This window comes from Piliocolobus tephrosceles, chromosome 11 (assembly GCF_002776525.5).
Source record: "Piliocolobus tephrosceles isolate RC106 chromosome 11, ASM277652v3, whole genome shotgun sequence".
Lineage (NCBI taxonomy): Eukaryota > Metazoa > Chordata > Mammalia > Primates > Cercopithecidae > Piliocolobus > Piliocolobus tephrosceles.
Window position 1 is genome coordinate 38404945 of NC_045444.1, and position 24828 is coordinate 38429772.

Genomic DNA, 24828 nt, shown 5'->3' on the forward strand with positions numbered 1-24828 from the left:
AGCCGAGTCCTTGAAAATCTGTCCAGAGTAAAGTGGAGTCAGGGTGTGGCTCTTGCCCCCACCCTTCTCCCTTTCCTCCGTGCGGCCTAAGCCCGCGGGGTGGCAGCTGCTTTCTCCCAGAGTCCTCATTTGCATCTTACTTTGCTTTCCAGCCCTTTTGTAAGTGGAGCGTCCTGATCCCTGATCAGGAGACCCATTTTTAAAAAGGATCTTTTGATTAAATGGGTACTCTTGAAGAAATATCTTCAAGTCCTTAAACACGGGGGATGGAAATACTGTCAAGATTAAACAAAAGGCGAAACACCCACCGTTAAAAGGAGACTGTGAAAAGTGCATATAATTAAAATAGGCTATCTATGTTCAGTGGCCTGCATCCACAAATAAAGATGTGCTGTCCACCAATTCCTCTACACAGAATCCTAAGGGACAAAGATTTTTATCGCATAGTCCAAATTTCTACTTTTATAGGTAAAATAATTAGCCTCTCAGTTTTTAAGTTTGTGTCCAGGTGTAGTGCACAGAGTTCTATTGCAGGAAGTATAGTCCACTCTTCCTCTGATAATTTTATTAGAGGAAAATAATAAAAGTTGAAATACTGGCCAGTTGAAAGTTTATTGGAAGGCATACGGTTGTATAGTTTAGTTGGCTAGTGTATGTTATAGTGGAAAGAAGCAGAGTTAAGTTTAAATTTCCATTCTTACTAGTTTGTGACGTTTGCCAAGTTACTGAAAAAAAAAAAAACAAAAGAACTTTCTTTTATGAAAAGTACCCAAAACGTTGTCAATGAAGTGTTATTTTTGTACTTCATTAAATATAATTAAATCTATTTAACTCTAGTTTTTATTTGTCTTCATTGCTTCCCAGAGTTTAGTGGGCTGCAGATGGCATGGCATCTAAAGCCTTACAATGCTTGATTTTCATACAGAAGACACATTGGCCAGTTGATGTAGGTTTTACCTCTTCATAAAATAGTAAACTGAATGTGCATAAAATGCAAACTGTCAGTCTTAAATGGTTGACTGCCAATGTTTCATTTCTTTATCATTCCCCTCCTCCCTTTATTACCCTTTTTTGCAATCCTGATAGTTTTGTCTCCTAGGTGGTTTGTTTCTCTTTTGCTCGGAGACATTGCCTTTGTATCATACAGTCACAAAACCATGATAAGTGGAATTCTATTGCAGAAGACATTGTACCGTGCTTATTTTGAAGAATGGAGAAAGGAACTAAACTCCGCCTAGTGTGCCCTTTAGTATTTACAACGACCTTCGGGGAAAAACAGTACTCTCATTCTATGTACAGTATATGGCTGTTGGCTCCCTTAGTGGTCAACACATTCACTTGCTTGCTGAAGGTCATATAGTTGGTAAATTGAATCAGAATTTGAACTCAGTTCTTTGTGACTCCAGAGCACTTTCCACAGCTCCACAATGCCTTCACAGCCCTTGAGGTACTTTTCAAATTATAATATTACTTTCCTACCTAAGTCCCTCTTTGTATTTGCAGAGTTGCATGCTGACAGTTTGAAAAATGAAGATGTTGTAGACACTGGATTATTAGGTATGGGATTAATTGTCGCTTGCCTTGGTTTTGAGTTCATTTTTGTGTTTCCAGATCATGTTTGAACTAAATTTGGGATAAAATACTTAATATATTTCTATGTGCAGTCATTCAGTCTTATGTTTTTCATTTGCATATGTTGGTGATAAATGTTACTAGATTTCCTTTATATATGTGAAGTATGTGTATACATATATGGTATATTTGCTATAATTTTTTAATGGGACCAGGTGCAGTGGGTCACATCTGTAATCCCAACACTTTGGGAAACTCAGGCAGTGGAATCACTTGAGCCCAGGAGTTCGAGACCAGTCTGGGCAACATAGTGAGACCCTGTCTCTACAAAAAATAAAATTAGCAGGTGTGGTTTAAGTCCACTCATGCTTATAGTCCCAGCTACTTGGGACGCTGATGTGGGAAGATCACTTAAGCTGGAAAGTTCAAGGCTGCAGTGAACCGTGATTGTTACACTGCACTCCAACCTGGGTGACAGAGTGAGACCCTGTCTAAAACAATAATAATTTTTTAATGGGTACTGGTGTGTGTATATACCACACACTAGTAATACATTTTTAACACAACTGCATGTGACTCAGGTCCAAAGAATATTTAACATTTTCTAATTACCTTCTGGAAGAGGCTTCCCACAACTCTTCTCAGGAATTTAAAAACAAAAGAACTTCTTCACTAACTTAGCGAAGGTAAATAATGTCTTAGGTAGGTTTCAGGAGGAATTTAAGTTCCAATATTTTTATGTGCAACTTTTTTTTAAGCATTGGCCATCGTTGCACAGGTTAATGAGTCAGACCTCAGTTTCTGCAGTGTTATGTAGAATGCTATAGTTCACAGGTTTCCAGAGAAAAAGGTTATTCTATATTTCTCTCCACCAAAATGACTCTGAAGAGCTAAAAACTTTACCTGTCCAGCATGTTTTACTCCAATTTGCTTTGATCACTCTAAATTGGGGAGGGGAGATCAAACTTAATCACTCTACATTCGATCAAATGAATCAAGTAAGTCATTTGATATGATCACTTTAAATTAAATCATTTGATTTGGTCACTGTAGATAGGTGGTTGAGATACTATGACACATGTCCTCCCCTCTCCCAATCTTTCCTAAACCCTCTAATCTACCACTTTATGGCTAATCACCCTTATGGTGACACTAAGTATAGTGTACCTTATTTTGGCAGAAGGGGAAAGAAACATGAACCCTTTATCTTCAAATTGCAAAGAAGTTGGTTCCCTAGATATTGCATGGAAACTTTTGTCTGTTCATGTCAACTTCTTGCGTGAGAAAACATACTTTTTAGTTACTCATTTTATCAGTGTACGTTTTTACACTGTTTTATTTCTGAAAATAAGCCAAGATTATTAGGCTTCTCAGAGCTTTTATTGATCTGTCACCTCTTGATGCAGTGGAAACAGAATCTTATGAACTAGGCATGAATTCTAAACTTTTTGCTGTTTAAAAGTTGTCCTGATTTCTCATTTAGGAATAGAACGAGTGGCAGTTATTATCTGAAGGAATGGCTTGCTCAATATCAAAAGGAATGTGATAGGTCTTTTGACATGGTCCTGCTTCCTCTTCCACTTAGGATTAAATAATCCCATATTGCTTTTAGGTATGCGTGATAGATAGTTAATATTTTTACAGCAAATAGGAAAATCATTAAGATTTTGCTAATGGCATGAATTTACTATCAAGAGTCAGGAATGAGCAGAAAGTGTTATATCTTTATGGTGGGAAAAAAACCCAACAGCTATGCCAAAACGAAGCTCATTATTTTGAGCCGGTGTTCCAGTGGTCAGATGGAGAATAAAAATAGTTAATATCATTTAATGGGCTAATTCGATCAGTTTCCTGCGGGTTAATTTTAAAGAATAGTTATAGCAGATGTATGTATTATAACATGTGGATAGAGAATAGTCATCTCTACCAGAAGAGGGATTTTTAAAAATCTCTTTCAGTGAAACAGGGCCAAGATGATTAAGCTCTTATAAGATTGAGGTAATTGGCTGGGTGTGGTGGCTCACACCTGTAATCCCAACACTTTGGGAGGCTGAGGCAGGTAGATCACTTGAGGTCAGGAGTTTCACCTGCCCGGACAACATGGTGAAACCCCGCCTCTACTAAAAATACCAAAAAAAACTAGCTGAGCATGGTGGCACAGGCCTGTAATCCCAGCTACTTGGGAGGCTGAGGCAGGAGAACCACTTAAACTGGGGAGGTGGAGGTTGCAGTGAGCCAAGATCATGCCACTGCATTCTATCCTCTGAGACAGAGCAAGACTCCGACTCAAAATAAAACAAAAGATGGAGGTGATTGTGGTAACACCTGCTTTTTCTCTAAGCTGCAATCTCTATTGTTTTCAAGAAAAATACAAGTTAGCCTATTTACAGAATGTTTTGAATTGGCTTCTGTCCTCTGGTTAAAACCCCTCTTGAGATAATTGATAGCTGAAAAGGTAGGATGGTTCTCTCAAACTTGACTTCCATCTAAATCAACACTGAGTTGATTAACTTAGATATCAAGAAAAATTGCCTTATTGGTTTACCGCTGAGGAGATGCCTATGAAGTAATATCCTTTTTACAGTTAATGAGAAAGTTTTCACTTGAAGAAACAATTTGAAATATTTAATAAGAAAATGTTATTGAAGTCATCCAGTACTTTTGGGAAAAGTACCGTGCAGCCTCTTATCAGATGATAATGATTTTATTATATTTCACTGTTTATTTTGCCCTGTTTATTAGGAACCTCATAGCCAAATATAATGATGTTTGATTGTTTTGTATCTTGCTCTTTATTTTATGGCATACTTATTATTGCCTGTACATGCTGTTATCTTAATGTTTCCATGACTCATATTTAAAATTTACTGCAAATTGCCTCAATTCTTTTTTTGAAAGTAGTTTGGTTTTTAGAAAAAGCAGTGTGAGCACAGTAAGTGCTCTACCATGAAAGAGTTCTCTTTCTGTTTCTAGACAGACTGATAAAAATTTTGTACACTGTAGAATTTAATTGCAATTTAATCCTAGTCCAACGTTGGCATAGCACTCAGTAAGAACAGATTATAGCAGCACAATTCTCATTTTGGTGTGGGTAACAATCACTTAGGGACTTGCTTTTTAAAAAGCACCTGTAGATTTTGTTTCGGCCATCATGATATGATACAGAATGTTAGAAGTGTTAAAAAATGTCCAAGAGAGGATGTATTGGAGGTGGCCCATTCTCTTAAAAAAACACAGGTTAAGTAAAACTCAGTTTCATCCTTACAATGAAAATTGACTGAAACTCTGAACTTGAACTTTTTAGCCAGTGTGTGGACTTTATTATTTGAACCTATACTCTATTAAGGAAATGTTAGAGTGCTATGTGCGGCTGGATGGGGTAGCTCTAATATTTCATCTAGAAAGTCACAACTATCCTATTCTGTAGCACAATTTTTGTAAAATTGTATTATGTATTTGTATTATTTAAGAAATAATGACTGAGACCAAAAAAAAAAAAAGCCAAAAAGGACTGGAAGGATATAATCAAAATGTTAGTTTATCTGGGTTTCCAAATTGATTGGTTGTTTTTATTATTTTTATTTTCTACAATGTGTAAGTGTAACTTGCAGTGAGAAAAACTTTGATGAAGGGAAAGCACAAATTTAAGTTTAGAGAATAGTATGTTTCAATAATTAACAATAACACCATTTATTGCACTTTTACAATGTGTCAAAAACCATTAATTTGTGTGTTATTTCCTCTAGTATTCTCAACTACACTGTATCCATCAATGTTATTTTCTTCTAAACCAAAACTCAAGGAAGTATATGTTATAATTTTTATGCCATAGATAGTCTAAGTAGTATAGCAAGGCAGAAAAAGAATGGGTTATCAGCAAGAATTAGCCATGTGCAGCTAAATTATTAGTCATGAAATCATGACAGGACTCTTCTTAACACATAAAAGCAGTAAGAAGAACCAGACATTAGGACCCTTAAATCTCAATAAATTTGATTGACATCGTGTGGTACTCCCTAGTCCAACTTTGGTGGTTGGGAGGGACGTGTCTTAGGCTAATGAAGTCAAAAGTTAGCTGGCATCAGAATCACCTGAAAGATAAATTTTGCTGCTCTTCACATGGTGCAGAATATCTGACTCAGTCGTGTGAGATGGAGCCCAAGAATTTTCATTTCTGACAAGTTTTGAGGTGGTGCTGATGCTGCTACTTAGGGGGCTACATATCCTTTGAGAACCACTGGCCTAATAGTTCCCAAACCTGTCATTAAAAAAAAACAAAAAACAAAAAGACCCTGGAGATTTTTTTTGCTTTTACAAAATCTCACACCCCATAATTATCTACTGAATCAAAGTCACTTAATTGGCAGTATGTGTCAGTGTATGCTGTACAATCAGGACTCACTGGACCATTTTTCATTTCTGAATTATGTCAAGCAGTTCTGTTTGTAAGGATTGAAATTTCATGACTTACTCTTTCTTAGGGAACTTCAAAAGAATAAAGAAAACTGAGCTATATTTCTCATGAAATTTATTTGATCTTGAAATTACCACATTGGTCTGTTGGACACTTTTGTAAATTTAAAATACATTTTGGGATTTTAGTGGTCACATATTGCTCTTTCTCAAAACATTCTCCTATTTCATTATTTTAGGAATTATTTTAATATTACTCTTCAATTCTCAAGTATGCTCAAAAGAATAAAATAATTATGATGGAATTAGGATTCCAGTAAGACTTTCCTAAGACTTTAAGTCTTACTGTAGCACAAGCCTACATGTTTCTTAATTCTTACTGTAGTACTACCTTGCTTATTGCTGTATCTATTTTCTATGACTACTTTCCTCTACAGCAGCATAGTTGTGTAGTTGTGACAAAGACCTATGGCTTGCAAAGCTGAAAATATTTACTATCTGGCTCTTTTCAGAAGAATATAGTATTCTCATCCAGTTAGTCATTCAGTGGAAAGGACTTCAGGCAAGAACAACACACACCATCCCTTTTTGCTAAAAGGATATATGCCAGTATTTTTTTCATATTTTATGAGGTCTGCATCCTAATTTATTTGATACTGTTTCTAAGTGGACAGATGCTAAGGGCAGATGTGTGTGCAAAGTGATTTGGAAAAAAATGCAAAAAAGAAATTATTGGGTTGACCATTTGAATTGTTTGTAATCTAAAAATGAAAATGTGTTACAAATTATGGAGCAAAGAAGATTGTTGTCCTCTTTTCATCAAAATAAGCCATGAAAGGCTTAAACATTCCTTCAAACATTGTGTTTTGGTGATGCAAAAAGAAAAAAGCAGGAATAATGACAAGCTGTAACCAATTTGAGATGTATCTGAAATCTGGAAGTGGTATTTACAAGATGGATATGTTGTAGATTCATACATGAAGTTAGTAAGCAATTATTTGTACTCAGGTCATGCCCATTTTTGGTGTACGTAACTTTAGGGAAACTGGGAATTGAAATTCGGATTTGCTGTGTTTCTTATGAAAATTTTTAACAAAGTTTTTTTCCCGCTGTCTTTTTGCTCTCTAAATTATTCTTCAAGTGTCATGAAAATAAAGGAAATAAAAAAGCCTTGTTGGACTTATATGGTAAATAAAAATAGTGATGAGTGTTTTCCCTGTTATACTGAAGATTACAAGCTTCAGAGGAGAATATAAATTTAACAGGATTGCCCATGAGTTAATTGTTTAAAGCTGAATAACAGGCATATGCGTTTTATCGTATACTTCTCTCAAGTCTTTTTCTGTGTTTGAAATAACCTGTAATAAAAGTGTTGGGGTTTTTTGTTGTTGTTTGTTTTTTAACTTTCCCATGTGAATCTAATGATTTACCAGCATTGGGAACTACAGGTGTTATTTATTTTTCAAATTTCAATCACTTCATCTCTCAGAGGGTCACCTTTCTCATCTGTTTCAACAGGAAGAGTAGAAATGCTACAGGCTGGGTTGCAGGTGGTCGGGTGATTGGGTGAAGGCCTTAACCAGTGTAACTACTATAGCTACTATGCACTCTGTGCAGCCACTGTGCTCATGTTGCGTTGGCAGGAGAGGGGAGACCACTTTGCTCTGCTCCTGCACTTGTGCCTTTACATGTAGAGAGACATTTTGCTCTAGGGATTTAAAGACTTGAGCTATCTACAGAATGTGATTTAGTGAGGATACCAAATTATTTAAAATAATGGTCATCCTCTCAAGTTAGGAAACTATAGAATCTAATAAAGTTGAAAACATTTGCTTACATAAACATTTAAAAGTTGTTGGTTAGTTTCATGCATATCATACATCTAAGTTTTATTAGTAGCCAACTGGTAATAGTTTTTACCACTTTTAAAGTTACCTAACTACAGCCATATAACATACCATTTTGGTTAACAGTGGTCTGCATATATGCCTGTATGATGGTGGTCCCATAATACTACAGTGGAACAGCCGGGCGCGGTGGCTCAAGCCTGTAATCCCACTTTGGGAGGCCGAGACCATCCTGGCTACCACGGTGAAACTCCGTCTCTACTAAAAAAAATACAAAAAGCTAGCCGGGCGAGGTGGCGGGTGCCTGTAGTCCTAGCTACTTGGGAGGCTGAGGCAGGAGAATGGCGTGAATCCGGGAGGCGGAGCTTGCAGTGAGCTGAGATCCGGCCACTGCACTCCAGCCTGGGTGACAGAGCGAGACTCCGTCTCAAAAAAAAAAAAAAAAAAAAAAATTACAGTGGAGCTGAAAAATTCCTATTTAGTGGCATTGCAGCTGTCCTAACTTGGTAGTACACTATATTACTCACATGTTGGTTTTGATGCTGGTATAAACCAACCTATTACCAATCTGGTTTTATATAACCTTCCAGTCATAAAAAAAAAAAAAAAAAAAAATTTTGTATAGTACATAATACTTGATAAACAATTATGTTACTGGTTTATGTATTTACTATGCTTTTTATTGTTTTAGATTATATTCCTTCTGCTTAAAAAAAGTTAACTGTAAAACAGCCTCAGGCAGGTCCTTCAGGAGTTACCCAGAAGAAGGCATTGTTATCATAGGAGATGACAGTTTCATGCATGTTGTTGTCCTTGAAGACCTTTCAGTGGAAAAAGATGTGACAGTGAAAAACGGTGATATTGGTGATCTTGACCCTGTGTAGGCCTAGGCTAATGTGTATGTGTCTTAGATTTCAACAAAGAAGTTTAAAAATTAAAAAATTAAAAATAGAAGGTTATAGAGGAATAGTATAAAGAAAAACATTTTTGCACAGCTGTACAGAGTGCTTTTGTTTTAAACTGTTAGTAGAAAAGGGTAAAAAAGTTAAATTTTAAAGTTTATAAAGTAAAGTTATAGTAAGCTAAGGTTAATTTATTAAGAGGGAAAAGTGTTTAAATAAACTGAGTGTAGCCTAAGTGTACATGTTTATAAAGTCTGTAGTAGTGGACAGTACTGTCGTTGGCCTTCACCTTCACTCATCAGTGACTTGCTCAGTGATGGACCCAGAGCAACTCCCTGTCCTGTAAGCTCCATTCATGTAAGTTCTCTATACAGGTGTACCATATTTTACACAGTGTTTTTACTGTACCTTTTCTATATTTAAATATGTTTAGATACACAAATACTTATTGTTGTGTTACAGTTGCCTGCAGTATTTGGTATAGTAACATGCCACACAGGTTTGTAGCACTGGAATAATAGACTATAACTTTTAGCTTGTAGGTGTGTAGTAGGCTGTACACCTAGGTTTTTGTAAGTACACTCTTACGATGTATGACCAATGACAAAATCACCTAATGATGCATTTCTCAGAACATATCCCTGTCATCAAACAGTGCATGATTGTATTGTATTTTCATTTTTAGTATCGTAAAATGTATTAGTTATATAAGTAATTTAATCTCACTAGGAAAAATTCCAACAATTAGAGCAAAGGCATTCACCAATCTACCTGTGTCTTTTTACATATTTTTTCTGTTTATTTACATATGTATAGTCACTTAAAATACATGTTTTTTTCACTGTTAGAGAAAAAATATAACTGGAATCATGTATATTTTGCAGCCTTGTTAAAATGCCTTTTGGAGTATATTCTGTATCAGTATACGTTGATCTACCTCATTTTCTTCATGACTGCATTGTATTCATAATATAAGTATACCAGTTTATTGAAATATTTCAAATGTCAGAAGCTCTTTCACAGGACCTGGGAATTACTAGTATACAGTCACATTTAATCCCATTGTTATGAAGTTTTATGAAGTATGTGCAACTGATTGCCTAACACTTCTTTAATAAGAAACCTTTCCCTAGTATAGGAACCATAAGAGTTTTTTTTTTTTTTTTTTTTTTCTGGTATATTCTGATTATATATAATATGTGTAAGTTGGTGCCTCTGCATCTAACTTCATAAAACTTCTTGAAAGTTGCCTCATCCCTGTAAGCTTAAACTGTTAAACAAAATGAAAATATTTAGAGCATATAACAGCCTTTTTTGCTGGAAGTTTTATAGAAATAAAGTTGCCAGCCTATTTTTAGAGTAGTAACTATTCCCTGAAACCAGAATAGCTTATTTTGAAAAATAAGCCAAAACAAATATACCCTTAGATAAGTGTGTATAAAATTACCACAAAGGGATTGGGATAGGAAATTCCTACCCATCCCTGTTTTTGCTTTGGATGAGAACAGCTTATGAGGTTTCAATTAATGGAAAAGATTAACATACATCATTTCATTGGCCAGATGCAGTGGCTCATGCCTGGAATCCCAAAACTTTGGGAGCCCAAGGCAGGCGGATCATGAGGTCAAGAAATCGAGATCAGCCTGGCCAACATGGTGAAACCTCGTCTCTACTAAAAGTACAAAAATTAGCTGAGTGTGGTGGCTCGCACCTTAGTTCCAACTACTCTGGAGATTGAGGCAGGAGAACCGCTGGAACCTGGGAGGTGGAGGTTGCAGTGAGCCGAGATCGCACCACTGCACTCAGCCTGGCAACAGAGCGAGATTCCTTCTCAAAAAAAAATAAAAAATTAATATACATCACTTCGGCCGAGTGCAGTGGCTCACACCTGTAATCCCAGGACTTTGAGAGGCCAAGGCGGGTGGAACACGAAGTCAGGAGTTCAAGACCAGCCTGGTCAAGATGATGAAACCTCCTCTCTATTAAAAACACAAAAATTAGCCAGGTGTGTTGGCAGGCGCCTTTAATCCCATCTACTTGGCAGGCTGAGCCAGATAATTGCTTGAACCTGGGAGGCCAAGGTTGCAGTGAGCCGAGGTCAGGCCACTGCACTCCAGCCTGGGGGACAGAGCCAGACTCCGTCTATATGTATATATGTGTGTGTGTGTGTATATACGTTTATGTGTATACATATACGTATTTGCTGTTATTTAGATAACTATGTCTAAAGAGGTATATGTTTATCTGTATATACACATATATCTAAACAGGTACATATGTGCGCACACATCATTTCATCAACTGATGAATATTGAGCTGTAGAGAAGAACAAAGGATGTGTGTATTTCTTTAAAAGCCTGCAACGTTTGGCAGCAGTTCTTCTGGAAATTTGTAACATCTATCTCCTTATACAACTGTACCCCTAAATACAAGAATGTTCCTCGTAGTATTGTTTGTAATAGAGAAAAACTAGAATAAAAATATACAACAGTACTGTGGCTATGGGTACTGATACAAAAGGTCTCCAGAATATGTGAAAAAAGCAAAATGCAGAACCATTTTTCTGGTGAGAATCCCACTTGTGGAAAATAAACTGAGAATATATATATATATGTTTTATATATAACTAGCTCCATATATGTACCTATGTTACCTAGATATGTATATAATTTTTGGAAAGATGCACAACAGACTCTTAACCAGATCGCTTTTAGGAGTGAAATTGGCAAACCGAGGAAGGAAGAATTTCATTTAATACACTTTCATTTTTATATCCTTTTTAAAGTTGTGAATTCTTTCTAAAATGAGTTTATAAAACGTCAACATCTTAGCATGAGGATTTTGCAGGTACTGACTTGTAACAAATTTAGTTGTTGGGAGTTACCAGTTTCTGTGGCTTTTGTGCTTATTTGCAGACGAATTGGGTAATTGCCCGAATCATAAACACTTCTAGACCACAATGTTGCAATGTACTTTTTTTACCCCATCATTGTGACCTGACTTACCCATAATGTGGCTTTTGATTAGTTTAAAATGAACATAAAATAATTAAAATGCTCAATGCGAAGTAAGTACTTAGATTGTGGAATAGTAATTTTGGAAAAACGAATATTCTTGTATTAAATTGGACAGGTACCCTATTAAAGCACTCAAGTGAAAAAGTTTAACAGGCTTTAGAAAGCCTCACATTTGATTATGCCACTTTGTGTCTTTCCTCACTTACCTAGAAGTTTCATCATTCTATAGCAGTCCCAAAACACTTTATTTTTCTTAACTACCATCTTTGTTCTGGAGAAGTATGTTAAACTTTGAGTAAACTTGTCAATTATTTTCTCCCCTCTTTAGACTTGTCAATTATTTTCTCCCCTCTTTAGACATAGTCATCTAAATAATAGCAAATAAGAGCTATTTGGCAATATAGCAACCCATAAGTTGTAGTTGTAGACTAAATCTTACAATTTTTTTTTGACCCTCTATCCTGATGGGTTGGTAGGAAGATTATTCTAAGGTTGTGTTCACCCAATTCGAGCTTGGGTTGAGGTGCTAGAGGTGGATACTGTGCCAGGATATTGGGGTGAAGCTGCAGACTAATCCTCAAGACATTTGCTAAAGTGACTATTGAAATATCTTTTATTGTGGTCAGGATGGTCTTTCAGATGTAGCAACTTCCAGCCACATGACCATGTGGTGTTTCTTTGCCAGGCTTAGGGCAGAGGCTTCCGTAGGTGTGGCTCTGTACTTACCTACCAAGATACTGTACACAGCTATGCTCTATGTATGGTTTTGCGTGGACTTTTCTAGATGCTTAGGAAGCCCCTGTAGCACTACTCCCTTTCCCCATTTACACACATAAGTGCAAACATGCATACAACATACTTTATTTAAGGAAATCTTTCTCACTTGTTGGTAAGCCCCTCACTCTCTTTTTCCCTGTTCCCCACAAACATTTTATCTGTACTCCAATCAACTCATTGTCTTTGCTGTGCATTCAAGACATTTTCTGTTTACACCCCTATCCCTGATTATATCTGTACACTAGTTTCCGTAAATATTGTGCAATGTAGAAGTAGGAAAACAGGCTATTTCTTCTTTCTGCTTTGCCACATCCCTCTTCTGGGGTAAGGAACACAGAGCCCATTAGCTCTTTAACAGGTGGGAGGTGGGAGGGGGAGGAGGGAACTATCAGGAGAAATAATTTACCACACTTGCCATTAGTAATTCTTCTGAGTCTGTACTTTAAACTTTTTTCAGCCTGTTCAGTGAGCTTCACAAGATTTGCAACCAAGCCACTGCATGTACTTTTTACCTGCTTCTTGCTAAAATAAGACTGGTGGATAATTTTGTGTAGTCGGGAAATACGATAATTTGTAAGTCATCCGCTAGTGTTCCCAACTATTGCTGTATTTTTTTTTTTTGAGACAGAGTCTTGCTCTGTCCCCCAGGCTGGAGTGCAGTGGCCAGATCTCAGCTCACTGCAAGCTCTGCCTCCCGGGTTTACGCCATTCTCCTGCCTCAGCCTCCCTAGTAGCTGGCACTACAGGCGCCTGCCACCTTGCCCGGCTAGTTTTTTGTATTTTTAGTAGAGACAGGGTTTCACCGTGTTAGCCAGGATGGTCTCGATCTCCTGACCTCGTGATCCGCCCGTCTTGGCCTCCCAAAGTGCTGGGATTACAGGCTTGAGCCATCGCGCCTGGCCTATTGCTGTATTCTTGAGGCGTGGAACACACTCTTCAGAAACCTGTTTTACAGACACAGTTTAAAAACGAGTCCACAAAGATTCTGATACAACCGCCCTGCTGCTCCTCTGTTCAAAAAGGACTACCCGACTGAAAATTTTTTTACAAGTTTACTTAGTTCTATTTTGAATAGGTAGAATAGTCATATGGGTCAAAATTCAAAAAGTATAAAAGAATATAGACTGAAAAGGCTTACTCTTTTCTCCCAACCACTCTTTCCTCCCTCCACAGAGAACCAATGTTAAATTCTTACATCCTTCCAGAAAGTTTTTAAAATATCTAAGTACAATATACATTTCTTCATATATACAACATATGCACATATGTATGTGTATAATGCATATTTTCCCCTTATTTATACAAATGCAGAGAGCTGTTCTGAACTTTCAGTTTTGAGCTCACCAGTATATTTTCAGGATCTTTCCATATCAGTATCTAAAGAGCTTCCTCATTCATTTTTCTAGCTGCATATTATTCTATTGTATGGATGTACTTAACCAATTCTTTATCTTCATTACTGATTACGTTGTTTCCAATCTATGTTATTACAAACAAAGCTACAGAGAACAATCTTGTATATATGTCATTTTATAGAGGTTTGTATATTATAATATACAAAGATACATATGTATAATTGTATATTATACAGAGAGACGTTGTCCTAAAGACATATAAAATTACTGGAGTAAAGAACATATACGTGCATCATTTTAGCAGATACTGCCAAATTGCTCTCCATAGAAATTATAACAATTTACTCTCCAAAACAGCCATGCATGAAGAGTTCCTGTTTATTCACAGCTTTAGCATCAGAGAATGTTATCCAACTTTTTGATTTTTGTCAGTTGATGATGAAAAACTGATACCTAATTTCTCTGATTATTAATGATATTGAATTGAGCATCTGTTCATGTTTTAACATTTATAGTTTTTATTCTGCAATTGCATTTAACTTTTTATATTTGAGTTTTGGATTGCTGGTGTTTTTTTTTTTTTTTTATTGGTTTCTAGGAATTACTTGTATTAACAGGAAATTTTCCCTTGTGCTGTAAGTTGCAAAGGTATGTTTTATTTAAAAATGGACATTTTATGTTGCTATGCATATATAGTAGTATGTGTGTTTACCTGTATACAGTTGTCCCTGAATATCTGTGAGGAATTGGTTCCAGGACCCCGGGTGGATAACAAAATCTGGATCCTCAAGTCCTTTATATGAAATTGGATAATATTTGTGTATGACCTATGCACATCCTCCATTTACTCTCTGTAATACCTAATATAATGTAAATGTTATGTAAATAGTTGTTATACTGTATTGGTTTTGATAGACATTATTTTTATTGTTGTATTCTTTCTTTTATTTTTGTTTCCAAATACTTTTCATCTAAGGTTGGTTGAATTCCAGATATGGAACTTGTGGATAGGAAGGGCTGACTGTATATAGTAGAAATTCTGTGTCTTATATGGGTCATGAATTTTTGTATCATGGTTAGAAAGGCCTTTATCCCTCCAAGGCTATAAATGACTTTTCCAGGGATTCCCTCTACAATTTTATATTTAGATTATTTGGTACATTTTAGAATTTAGTCTGGTATAGGGTAGCTGGTATGGATCCAGTTTCTTTTCCTTTTTGTAAGTGGTCACCCCATTGAATTAGTAACATTTTTTATTAATCTATTTGGGCCTTCCTCTGCCTTCTTGCAAATCTTGTATTCTGCTTCATTTTGTTTGTTTGTTTGTTTGTTTTTGAGAAAGAGTCTCACTGTGTCACCCAGGCTGGAGTGCAGTGGTGCTATCTCGTCTCACTGTAACCTCTGCTTCTGGGTTTAAGTGATTCTCCTGCCTCAGTCTCCCGAGTAGCTGGGGTTACAGTCATGTACCACCATGCCCAGCTAATTTTTGTATTTTTGGTAGAGGTGGTTTCGCTATGTTGGCCAGATTGGTCTCAAACTCTTGACCTCAAGTAATCCGCTTGCTTCGGCCTTCCAAAGTGCTGGGATTAGAGGCACGAGCCACCACACCCGGTCTTGTCATCTGTTTGTGTATCAGTACGCACTGTTTTAGGTATTCAGTTCCTATAATATTTCAATATCTGGTTGGAGTAGTCTCTATTTTTGCTTATTATTTCATGTGAATTTTAGAATTAACTATTATTCTTCCAAGAAAAATATGCTCACATTTTCAATTTGAATTCTGATGTTACCTGCTTAAAGTGCTAACATCTTATTTATTCAAAAGAGTTATCACAGTATATAGTTATCTCGTTAATTTATTTACATGTTTTATTTCTGTCCCACTAGAATTACTTCATGAAGACAGCTATCTTTTTTATTTTGCTCACCGCTATATCCCCATCACCTAGCACAATAACCAACACATAGTAGCCCCTCAATACAGATTGAGTGGATGAATAAGTGAGTTATTTTTGAAAACTTGACATCAAAATAAAACTGTACTTCTTACTAAAAGGAGTTGGCCACTTAAATATCAGTATTTCCTGTCTTCCTATAACCACAAGAACATTCATTGTTCTTTTATTGTTATTAATGGGTTATGAATAGTATCTGAAAACCTTTAACTTACTCCTTTCTTTTTCCTTTATGTCTCCTATTCTTCTTTTCAACGCTTTTTCCTTAAGTCCATTATACTATTGTTCTTTTGACTTGACTTCTGTGAGAAAATACAGTTCCAAACTCAGTGCAAATAAAATCTAGGGTCCCACACATTTGTAAATCAGGAGGCAACTTTTGTTCATATACTGAGCGAGGTTAAAGAATCAGAATAGGTTTATGATGTTCATAAGAAAACTGTAAAGAGGAGATACCCCCAAATTGAGGCATGTTTCGAAAGTGCATGGTGTGGAATGAAGGGAATCACTTAGTACTGTAAATAATAAAGATAGCAAGGTATGATTTATGAAATTAAATGAAAAATCTGATGACCTCTTTTTCTTTTTTGAAACAGGGTTTCATTCTGTTTCCCAGGCTGGAGTGCCGTGGTGCAATTGAGGCACATTGCAACCTCAAACTCCTGGCCCCAAACCATCCTCCCACCTCAGTCTCCCAAAGCATTGTGATTGCAGGCATGAGCCACCTTTTCTGGCCTCAAGACATCTTAAGAGTCTAGTGAAATGTTATAACCATGTTTTCTGTAGTTGAATTTCATAAAACTGAAGATGTTATGTTCTTGTTGAATTTACCCTTTTTTCACATTTATCATTTAATTAAAATATTCAATGATATGACTTCTAGTTGTGCCTTAGTAATGTATACTTATTTCTACATAAGTTAGCTTGCAGTAAGTTCAAATCTGTTATAATATCAGGTCCATATAATTTCGAAGATGAGAAATATACATGATATGAACATGAGAATACTGGTTTAATGTAAATTGTTTTGGTGTTAATAATTTACTTTTTTCCCTACTCTTTTCCTGTTAAGGATTCTGGACTCTACTTATAATATCCCTAACTGCTGGATTCTCCTGTTGCAGCTTTTCTTGGACAGTGACTTACTTTGATTCTTTTGAACCAGGAATGTTTCCTCCTACTCCTCTTTCACCTGCCAGGTTCAAGTAAGTATTCCTGTTTCCTGTTTATTTTTTAAATGCATTTCAATACTTGAAAATACTAAAATATGTAGAAGCAAGAGGCTGATTGTGAAATATGGTGAGGCTCCAGTCTTTATAAAACATAGGACTTGGCCGGGCGCGGTGGCTCAAGCCTGTAATCCCAGCACTTTGGGAGGCCGAGACGGGCAGATCACGAGGTCAGGAGATCGAGACCATCCTGGCTAACACGGTGAAACCCCGTCTCTACTAAAATACAAAAAATTAGCCGGGCGTGTTGGCGGGCGCCTGTAGTCCCAGCTACTCGGGAGGCTGAGGCAGGAGAATGGCGTGAACCCGGGAGGCGGAGCTTGCAGTGAGCCGAGATCGCGCCACTGCACACCAGCCTGGGCGACAGAGCAAGACTCCGTCTCAAAAAAAGAAAAAAAAAACATAGGACTTTTCAGCTTGTAGGCTCAGCCTTTAGATACATGAGAATAATATTTAAAATTCTATATCTAGGTAATGCTTTGTTTTCTAAAAACTGAAATTCAGGGGATTATCTCAGAACTAAGAACCTTTGATGGGTATTTGTCCTTTGGAATGGAATTTGATTTAAAACCATTTATAAAGTGGCCGGGCGCGGTGGCTCAAGCCTGTAATCCCAGCACTTTGGGAGGCCGAGACGGGCGGATCACGAGGTCAGGAGATCGAGACCATCCTGATCTACATGGTGAAACCCCGTCTCTACTAAAAAATACAAAAAACTAGCCGGGCGAGATGGCGGGTGCCTGTAGTCCCAGCTACTAGGGAGGCTGAGGCAGGAGAATGGCGTAAACCCGGGAGGCGGAGCTTGCAGTGAGCCGAGATCCGTCTCAAAAAAAAAAAAAAAAAAAACCATTTATAAAGGCAAAATTAATGCCAACAATTTGAAAGTTTTACTAGGTTCATACATGGTCAGACTTATAAGAACATAATAATTGGATTGGACGTTTCCTTAGGATTTTAACTTTGTGTTATAATTAGCAAGCATTTATGGTACCCAATTTATATGTCTGGACCAGATTGGATACTTTTCATAGTGGAACAGTATTAAATTTCTTTGGTCTATATTTTCCATGTTTCAGAGAATTTTAGAAAATTCAGTAGTGTTCTAATCTAGTTTATTCATGCCAGGAAAGTTACAATTTTAAATATAAATTCCAAAATAAGAACATCTAAGATCTCTAGTTTATTCTAGAAATTTGGGGGGGACTTTTTATTGTTAAAGATCTGCTATTCTGAGGGCATTTAACTAATTTTTTAAAAAATTATCTTTGCATTTTGTATTAAATTAGAATCAATTTAATAAAGGGCCTCAATTTTCAATGTATTTATTAGTGTATTAGTCTGTTCTCATGCTGTCTAATAAAGACATACCCAAGACTGGGTAATTTATAAAAGAAAGTTTTAATTGACTCACAGTTCCACATGGCTGGGAAGGCCTCACAATTGTGGTGGAAGGCCAAGAAGGAACAAAGGCACATCTTAAATGATGGCAGGCAAAAGACCATGTGCAGGGGAACTGCTCTTTATAAAACTGTCAGATCTTGTGAGACTCACTCACTATTATGAGAACAGCAGCATGGGGGTAACCACCCCCATAATTTAATTACCTCCCACAACACATGGGAATTATGGGAACTGCAATTCAAGATGAGATTTGGGTGGGCCACAGCCAAACCATGTTATTATGCCCCTGACCCCTCCCAAATCTCATGTCCTCACCTTTCAAAACCAATCATGCCTTCCCCACAGTCCCCCAGATTTCAGCATTAACGCATAAGTCCACAGTCCAAAGTCTCATCTGAGACAAGGAAAGTCCTTTCTGCCTATGAACCTGTAAAATCAAAAGCAAGTCAATTACTTCCAAGATGCAGTGGTGGTTCAAGCATTATAAATACACCCATGCCAAATGGGAGAAATTGGCCAAAACAAAGGGGCTACAGGCCCATGCAAGTCCGAAATTCAGTAGTGCAGTCAAATCTTAAAGCTCCAAAATGATCTCCTTTGACTCCATATCTCACATCCAGGTCATACTGAAGCAAGAGGTTGGTTTCCATGATGTTGGACGGCTCTGCCCCTATGGCTTTACAGGGTACAGTCTCCCTCCTGGCTGCTTTCACAGGCTGGCATTGAGAGTCTGCAGCTTTTCCAGGCACATGGTACAAGCTGTCAGTGGATCTACCATTCTGGTGGTCCTCTTCTCACAGCTCCACTAGGTAGTGCCCCACGGGAGACTTTGTGTGGGAGCTCCCGCCCCACATTTCCCTTCTGCACTGCCTAGCAAAGAGGTTCTCCATGAGGGCTTCACCCCTGCAGCACACCTCTACATAAACATCTACGCATTTCCGTACATCCTCTGAAATATAGGTGGAAGTTCCCAAACCTCAGTTCTTGACGTCTGTGCACCTGCAGTCCCAACAACACATGTAAGCCACCAAGGCTTGGGGTTTGCACCCTCTGAAGCAACAGCCTGGGACGTACATTGACCCCTTTTAGCCACACCCGGGACACAGGGTACCAAGTCCTGAGACTGCACAAAGCAGCAAGGTCCGTGAAACCATTTTTTTCTCCTAGGCCTCCCAGCTTGTGATGGGAAGGGCTGCTATGAAGACCTCTGACATGCCCTGGAGACATTTTCCCCATTGTCTTGGCAGTTAACATTTGGCTCCTCATTATTTCTGCAAATTGCTGCAGCCGGCTTGAATTTCACCTCAGAAAATTTTTTTTCTTTTCTGTCACATTGTCAGGCTGCAAATTTTCCGAGATTTTATGCTTTGCTCCCTTTTAAATGTAAGTTCCAATTCCAAACCATGTCTTTGTGAATGAATAAAACTGAATGCTTTTTTTTTTGAGACAGAGTCTCGCTGTGTCACCCAGGCTGGAGTGCAGTGGCGCGATCTTGGCTCACTGCAAGCTCCACCTCCCAGGTTCATGCCATTCTCCTGCCTCAGCCTCCTGAGTAGCTGGGACTACAGGCACCCAGCACCACGCCCAGCTAATTTTTTTTGTATTTTTGGTAGAGACAGGGTTTCACCGTGTTAGCCAGGATGGTCTTGATCTCCTGACCTCGTGATCCACCCACCTCGGCCTCCCAAAGTGCTGGGATTACAGGCGTGAGCCACCGCGCCCAGCCAAAACTGAATGGTTTTAAGAGCACCCAAGTCAACTCTTAAGCACTTTGCTGCTTTGAAATTTCTTCCACCAGATACCCCGAATCATCTCTCAAGTTCAAAGTTCCATAGATCTCTAGGGCAGGGGCAAAATGCTCCCAGTGTCTTTGCTAAAGCATAGCAGAAATCACCTTTTCTGCTCCAGTTCCCAGTAAGTTCCTCATCTCTGTTGGAGGCCACCTCAATCTGGACTTCATTGTCCATATCAATATTGGCATTTTGGTCAAAGCTGTTCAACAGGTCTCTAGGAAGTTGCGAACTTTACCACATTTTCTTGTCTTCTGCACCCTCCAAACTATTCTAGCCTCTCCCTGTTACCTAGTTCCAAAGTTGCTTCCACATTTTCAGGTATGTTTACAGCAGCACCCCACTCTACCAGTACCAATTTACTGTATTAATCTGTTCTCACACTGCTAAGAAAGATATACCTGAGACTGGGTGTTTATAAAGGAAAGAGGTTTAATTGACTCACAGTTCCATATGAGGGGGGAAGCCTCATAATCATGGCAAAAGATGAAGGAGGAGCAAAGGCACATCTTATGTGGCAGCAGGCAAGAGAGCATGTGCAGGGGAACTGCCCTTTATGAAGGCATCAGGTCTCAAGAGACTCACATACTATTAGTGGAACAGCCACATGGGAGTAACTACCCCCATCATTTAGTTACCTTCTACCAGGTCCCTCCCATGGCATGTGGGGATTATGGGAACTGCAGTTCAGGATGAGATTTGGGTGGGGACACAGCCAAACCATATCAGTTAGTAATTACATTTTTTTGTTTTTGGGTTGTTTGAGACAAGGTCTGGTCTAATTCTGTTATCCAGGCTGGAGTACAGTGGTGCGATCTCAGCTTATTGCAACCTCCACCTCCCAGGCTCAAGTGATCCTCCTGCCTCCGCCCCCTAATGAGCTGGGACTATAGGCTTGTCACCATGCCAGATAATATTTGTATTTTTTGTAGAGACAGGATTTTGCCATGTGCCCAGGCTGGTCCCAAACCCCTGAGTTCAAGCAGCCTGCCCACCTTGGCCTCTCAAAGTGCTGGGATTACAGGCATGAGCCACTGCACCCAGCCTAGTGGATCCAGTTTTAATATGAAATGGTGTCATATTAGAGCCTTAGATTATGTACTTATTAATCTCTGAAAATGGTTTTGAAATGTATACAAAATATATGTTGTATATGCACAAATGAATACAAAATATAAATACAAAATATAAAAGGTGTATTTATATTTGTGTTTGTATACATGTATATATTTGCATATAAATACAGAATATATATATACATACATGTGTATAAATACAAAATAATGCATATATATATTATGTAGTCCTGGCTACTGGGAAGCTGAGGCAAAAGGATTGCTTGAGCCCAAGAGTTTATTATACAAAATAATGTGTATATACATTTTGTATTTGTACAAAATAATGTGTACATGGATACAAATATAAATGATATATATACCCAAATATAAGTGAAATATTTACACACACACACACACACACACACAAATACAAATGAAGTTGAGTTTTATCGTCAAAACCCTGCCCTCTAGTGTTGCAGTGACTTCAGAAATGTCAGATTAAGTATATTCTCTATGTCACCAGTAGAGTGAGTCCTTATACAGGGAAACAACTTCTCCACATTTTGAGAAAGTTGAAATCTTCAGACTTTATTTTCTTTGAAATCAAATTGATATATTTTATCAATGTGCAACATCATACTTTTATAAAAATATCTTTGTGACGGGTTATGTGTTTTCTCACCTAAAATAAGCAATAATATTAATGTAAGCATTTTTCCTAATTATATAAAAGTAATTCACATCTTTGTTGAAAATTCCAAAAAAAGAAAAAGAAAAATGGAAATAAGGAAAATTAGTGCTGACATTTTAATGTATATTTTTCCATTCTTTATGCATATTTTAAAAATCGAAATTGGGATCACAATGTATATACTTTTTTGTAAGAGAGTAAAATAAATCATATCTAACTGGTTTGTTAAAATAGTAGTCTTTTGCTATCTTTGCAGACTTAAGTACCTGGGTTTTGTTTTTTGTTTTTTTAAACAGAATAGTTGAAGTGGGAAAACCATTTGAGAAGACCATATTTACTGTGACTATCAATTGTGGTTGCCTAGAAACCCCTCAGAGGAAGAGTAAAACTAACATTCATTACTGTTTAGTAAATATTAGGTGACATATTTAATGAAGTCGTCAGTTTGGATCAATAATTCATAAGAAGAGGTTGAGATTAGAAATAAAGGCATTTTCTTATATTAAAATCTTTTTATGTTTACTGTTATATATTTATTAGATAAATCTTAGCAACTTTCACTTTTACATAAGCACAAGATGTTTAGGAAATACAAGATAGAGAACTTTGCAAGATGTATTTCCGGATAGGTACTTAATGGACTTCAACAGGTATATTTTTTGGAAAGATGGTTCCATGTATTCCACTTTGCTAAGTTAAAAGAAATACTGCAATATCACATATAAACTTGTCAATTAGTAAGCTATCCTTTTCTTTGTGTATTTAATCCAGTAGACTGGATAGACAGTCTTGGCTTGGTTGTTATTAAAGGTTTGTTAACAGTGTTAAAGAACAAGAGGCAGAGGCAATAAGTTTAGATTTTGGGGAATATCTAAATAGGCATTCCCATTTTTGACTATGTTATAATTCATTATCCTGCTTCTTCTACACTACCTACTCAACATCTCCAGTTCATTTCTCATCACTTTTCCCTGTTCATTGTCTGGGTTTTGTGAGTGATTTCCAAGAGACAAATATAACAGTGTATATATAGTCAGTATTTAACATTTTGGTTATCAGCTTTAATTATAGTTTTCAGGAGTTAATGCATCTAACTATGTTACCTACCCATGGAAAAGTATTGCATACAAAGAAAAGCTAGAACTTTAAAGAATCATGGGCTGGCCATGGTGGCTCATGCCTGTAATCCTAGCACTCTGGGAGGCCAAGGTGGGAGGATGGCTTGAGCCTAGAACTTTGAGACCATCCTGGGCAACATAGTGAGACACTGCCTCTACAAAAAATTTTTAAAATTATCCAGGTGTGGTGAAATGCGCCTGTATTCCTAGCCATTCGGAGACTGAGGCAGGATTGTTTGATCCCAGGAGTTCAAGGCTGCAGTGAGCTATGATCATGCCACTGCATTCTAGCCTCAGTGACAGAGCAAGATACGCTCTTTAAAAAAAAAAAAAGAACTTTGGGGATCGTTCTAGGCTTGGCCAGTGGCAGCAGAACTTTTAAGTCCTTTTGATTGGGAAAATGTTAGTTGTGGATACCAGCTGTGCCTTACAGTATGTTTTCCTGAACCAGTATACCTTTTAAGCTAATATTCTAGGATTTCTAGGGATGTCTTAAGAAAGTCCTATTAAACATTATGGGGGAACTAATGCCCTCTTAAGCTGTCCATCTCTTAGGTTTTACTATTAGTCTAGTGTTTCCATTTTTTAATAAAGAAACCGAGTCTCAGAAGTTTAAGCCACTTGCACAAAGTCAAGTAATTTGCAAGTAACATAGTTTGCAACTGACTCTATGTTTGTTTTTATTCACCATACTAGCTAACTTATCTCCTCTGCATTATGAAATTAATCATCAGTAAGAGGAATTTCACTAATTGAAATAGCATCATTTTATTGACAATTAAGAGGCACTCTGAGCTTTTGCTATGTGGCAGTTTTGCCCCCAAAATATTGCTAAATCAAAATCTGTTCTTAACATCAAACTTTCTCTGTCTTCTCCATTGTCTTCTCCTAGTACCTTTATTCCACTTTAAGACTGCACTCCACATTTCACATCACCTATGCTCAAGCTTCATCTAGTGGTGAAAGTATGTAGCTGCAGGTTAATAGTTATTCAGTGTGCTAGAAATAAAAACCACTCTGATAACAAATGTCACATCTAGGATAGAAAATGTTAACTCTATAGTAGTAAGTTTAGTGGAAAAATGATAACATGAGTGATGGGGCTTATTGCTGACATGAAAAAACGTTCACTATTTAGATCAAACATCAAATTTAACAGCACATACTGAACCTTCACAGTAGGACATTAACATTGTAGGAATACAAAACAACCTGGGGATTCCAAAATAAGTCATTCTTGGCAAGTAAAGTTGGTTTATTAATTTTAAATCTAGTTAATTGGCATAACCTAAGTATACAGAGTACAGTGGCAAGCACCCCTAGCATATAATGATTTCCGTAGCTGAAATTGTGAAGGGAGTTACTGTGCCAGGGAAGCTCCTTAATAGGACTATTATTTTATGCTAAAGATATCCACAGATATTTCTTTCTAAGGAGGAAAAAAAAATCAATGCTTGTGTTTAAAGTTATGAGGATAGGCCTACTCTATAAATGGAAATAAAGTACTTCTGAAAATTTCAAATTACAAGCTTATGCTGATCAAAGGTATATAAAAGTAAGATTTCTGGTGAATTGGATATCTGAATCCAAAGCTTGGATTGGTGAATCATCTAGTGAGAAACTGATTTTAAATGATTTTCTCTCTCTTTTGAGAAATGCTGTAGAAATAACATGTCTTGCAGTCACAACATTGTAGTTTTTGG

The 24828-nt window shown here is 37.3% G+C and overlaps 1 protein-coding gene across 3 annotated transcripts in view; it reads left to right on the plus strand.

The window, feature by feature from the left end:
* Positions 1-24828, plus strand: part of ARL6IP6 (ADP ribosylation factor like GTPase 6 interacting protein 6) — a 41542-nt gene that overhangs the window by 1121 nt on the left and 15593 nt on the right. For 2 of the 3 annotated variants that reach the window (XM_023217431.3, XM_023217432.3), the window contains exons 2-3: positions 1504-1557; positions 16911-17043. In XM_023217431.3, the coding sequence (XP_023073199.1) occupies positions 1504-1557; positions 16911-17043 (187 nt within the window). Of the gene's footprint in view, positions 1-14; positions 469-1503; positions 1558-16910; positions 17044-24828 lie in introns of those variants that run through there. The other variant, XM_023217433.2, reaches the window with a different exon arrangement.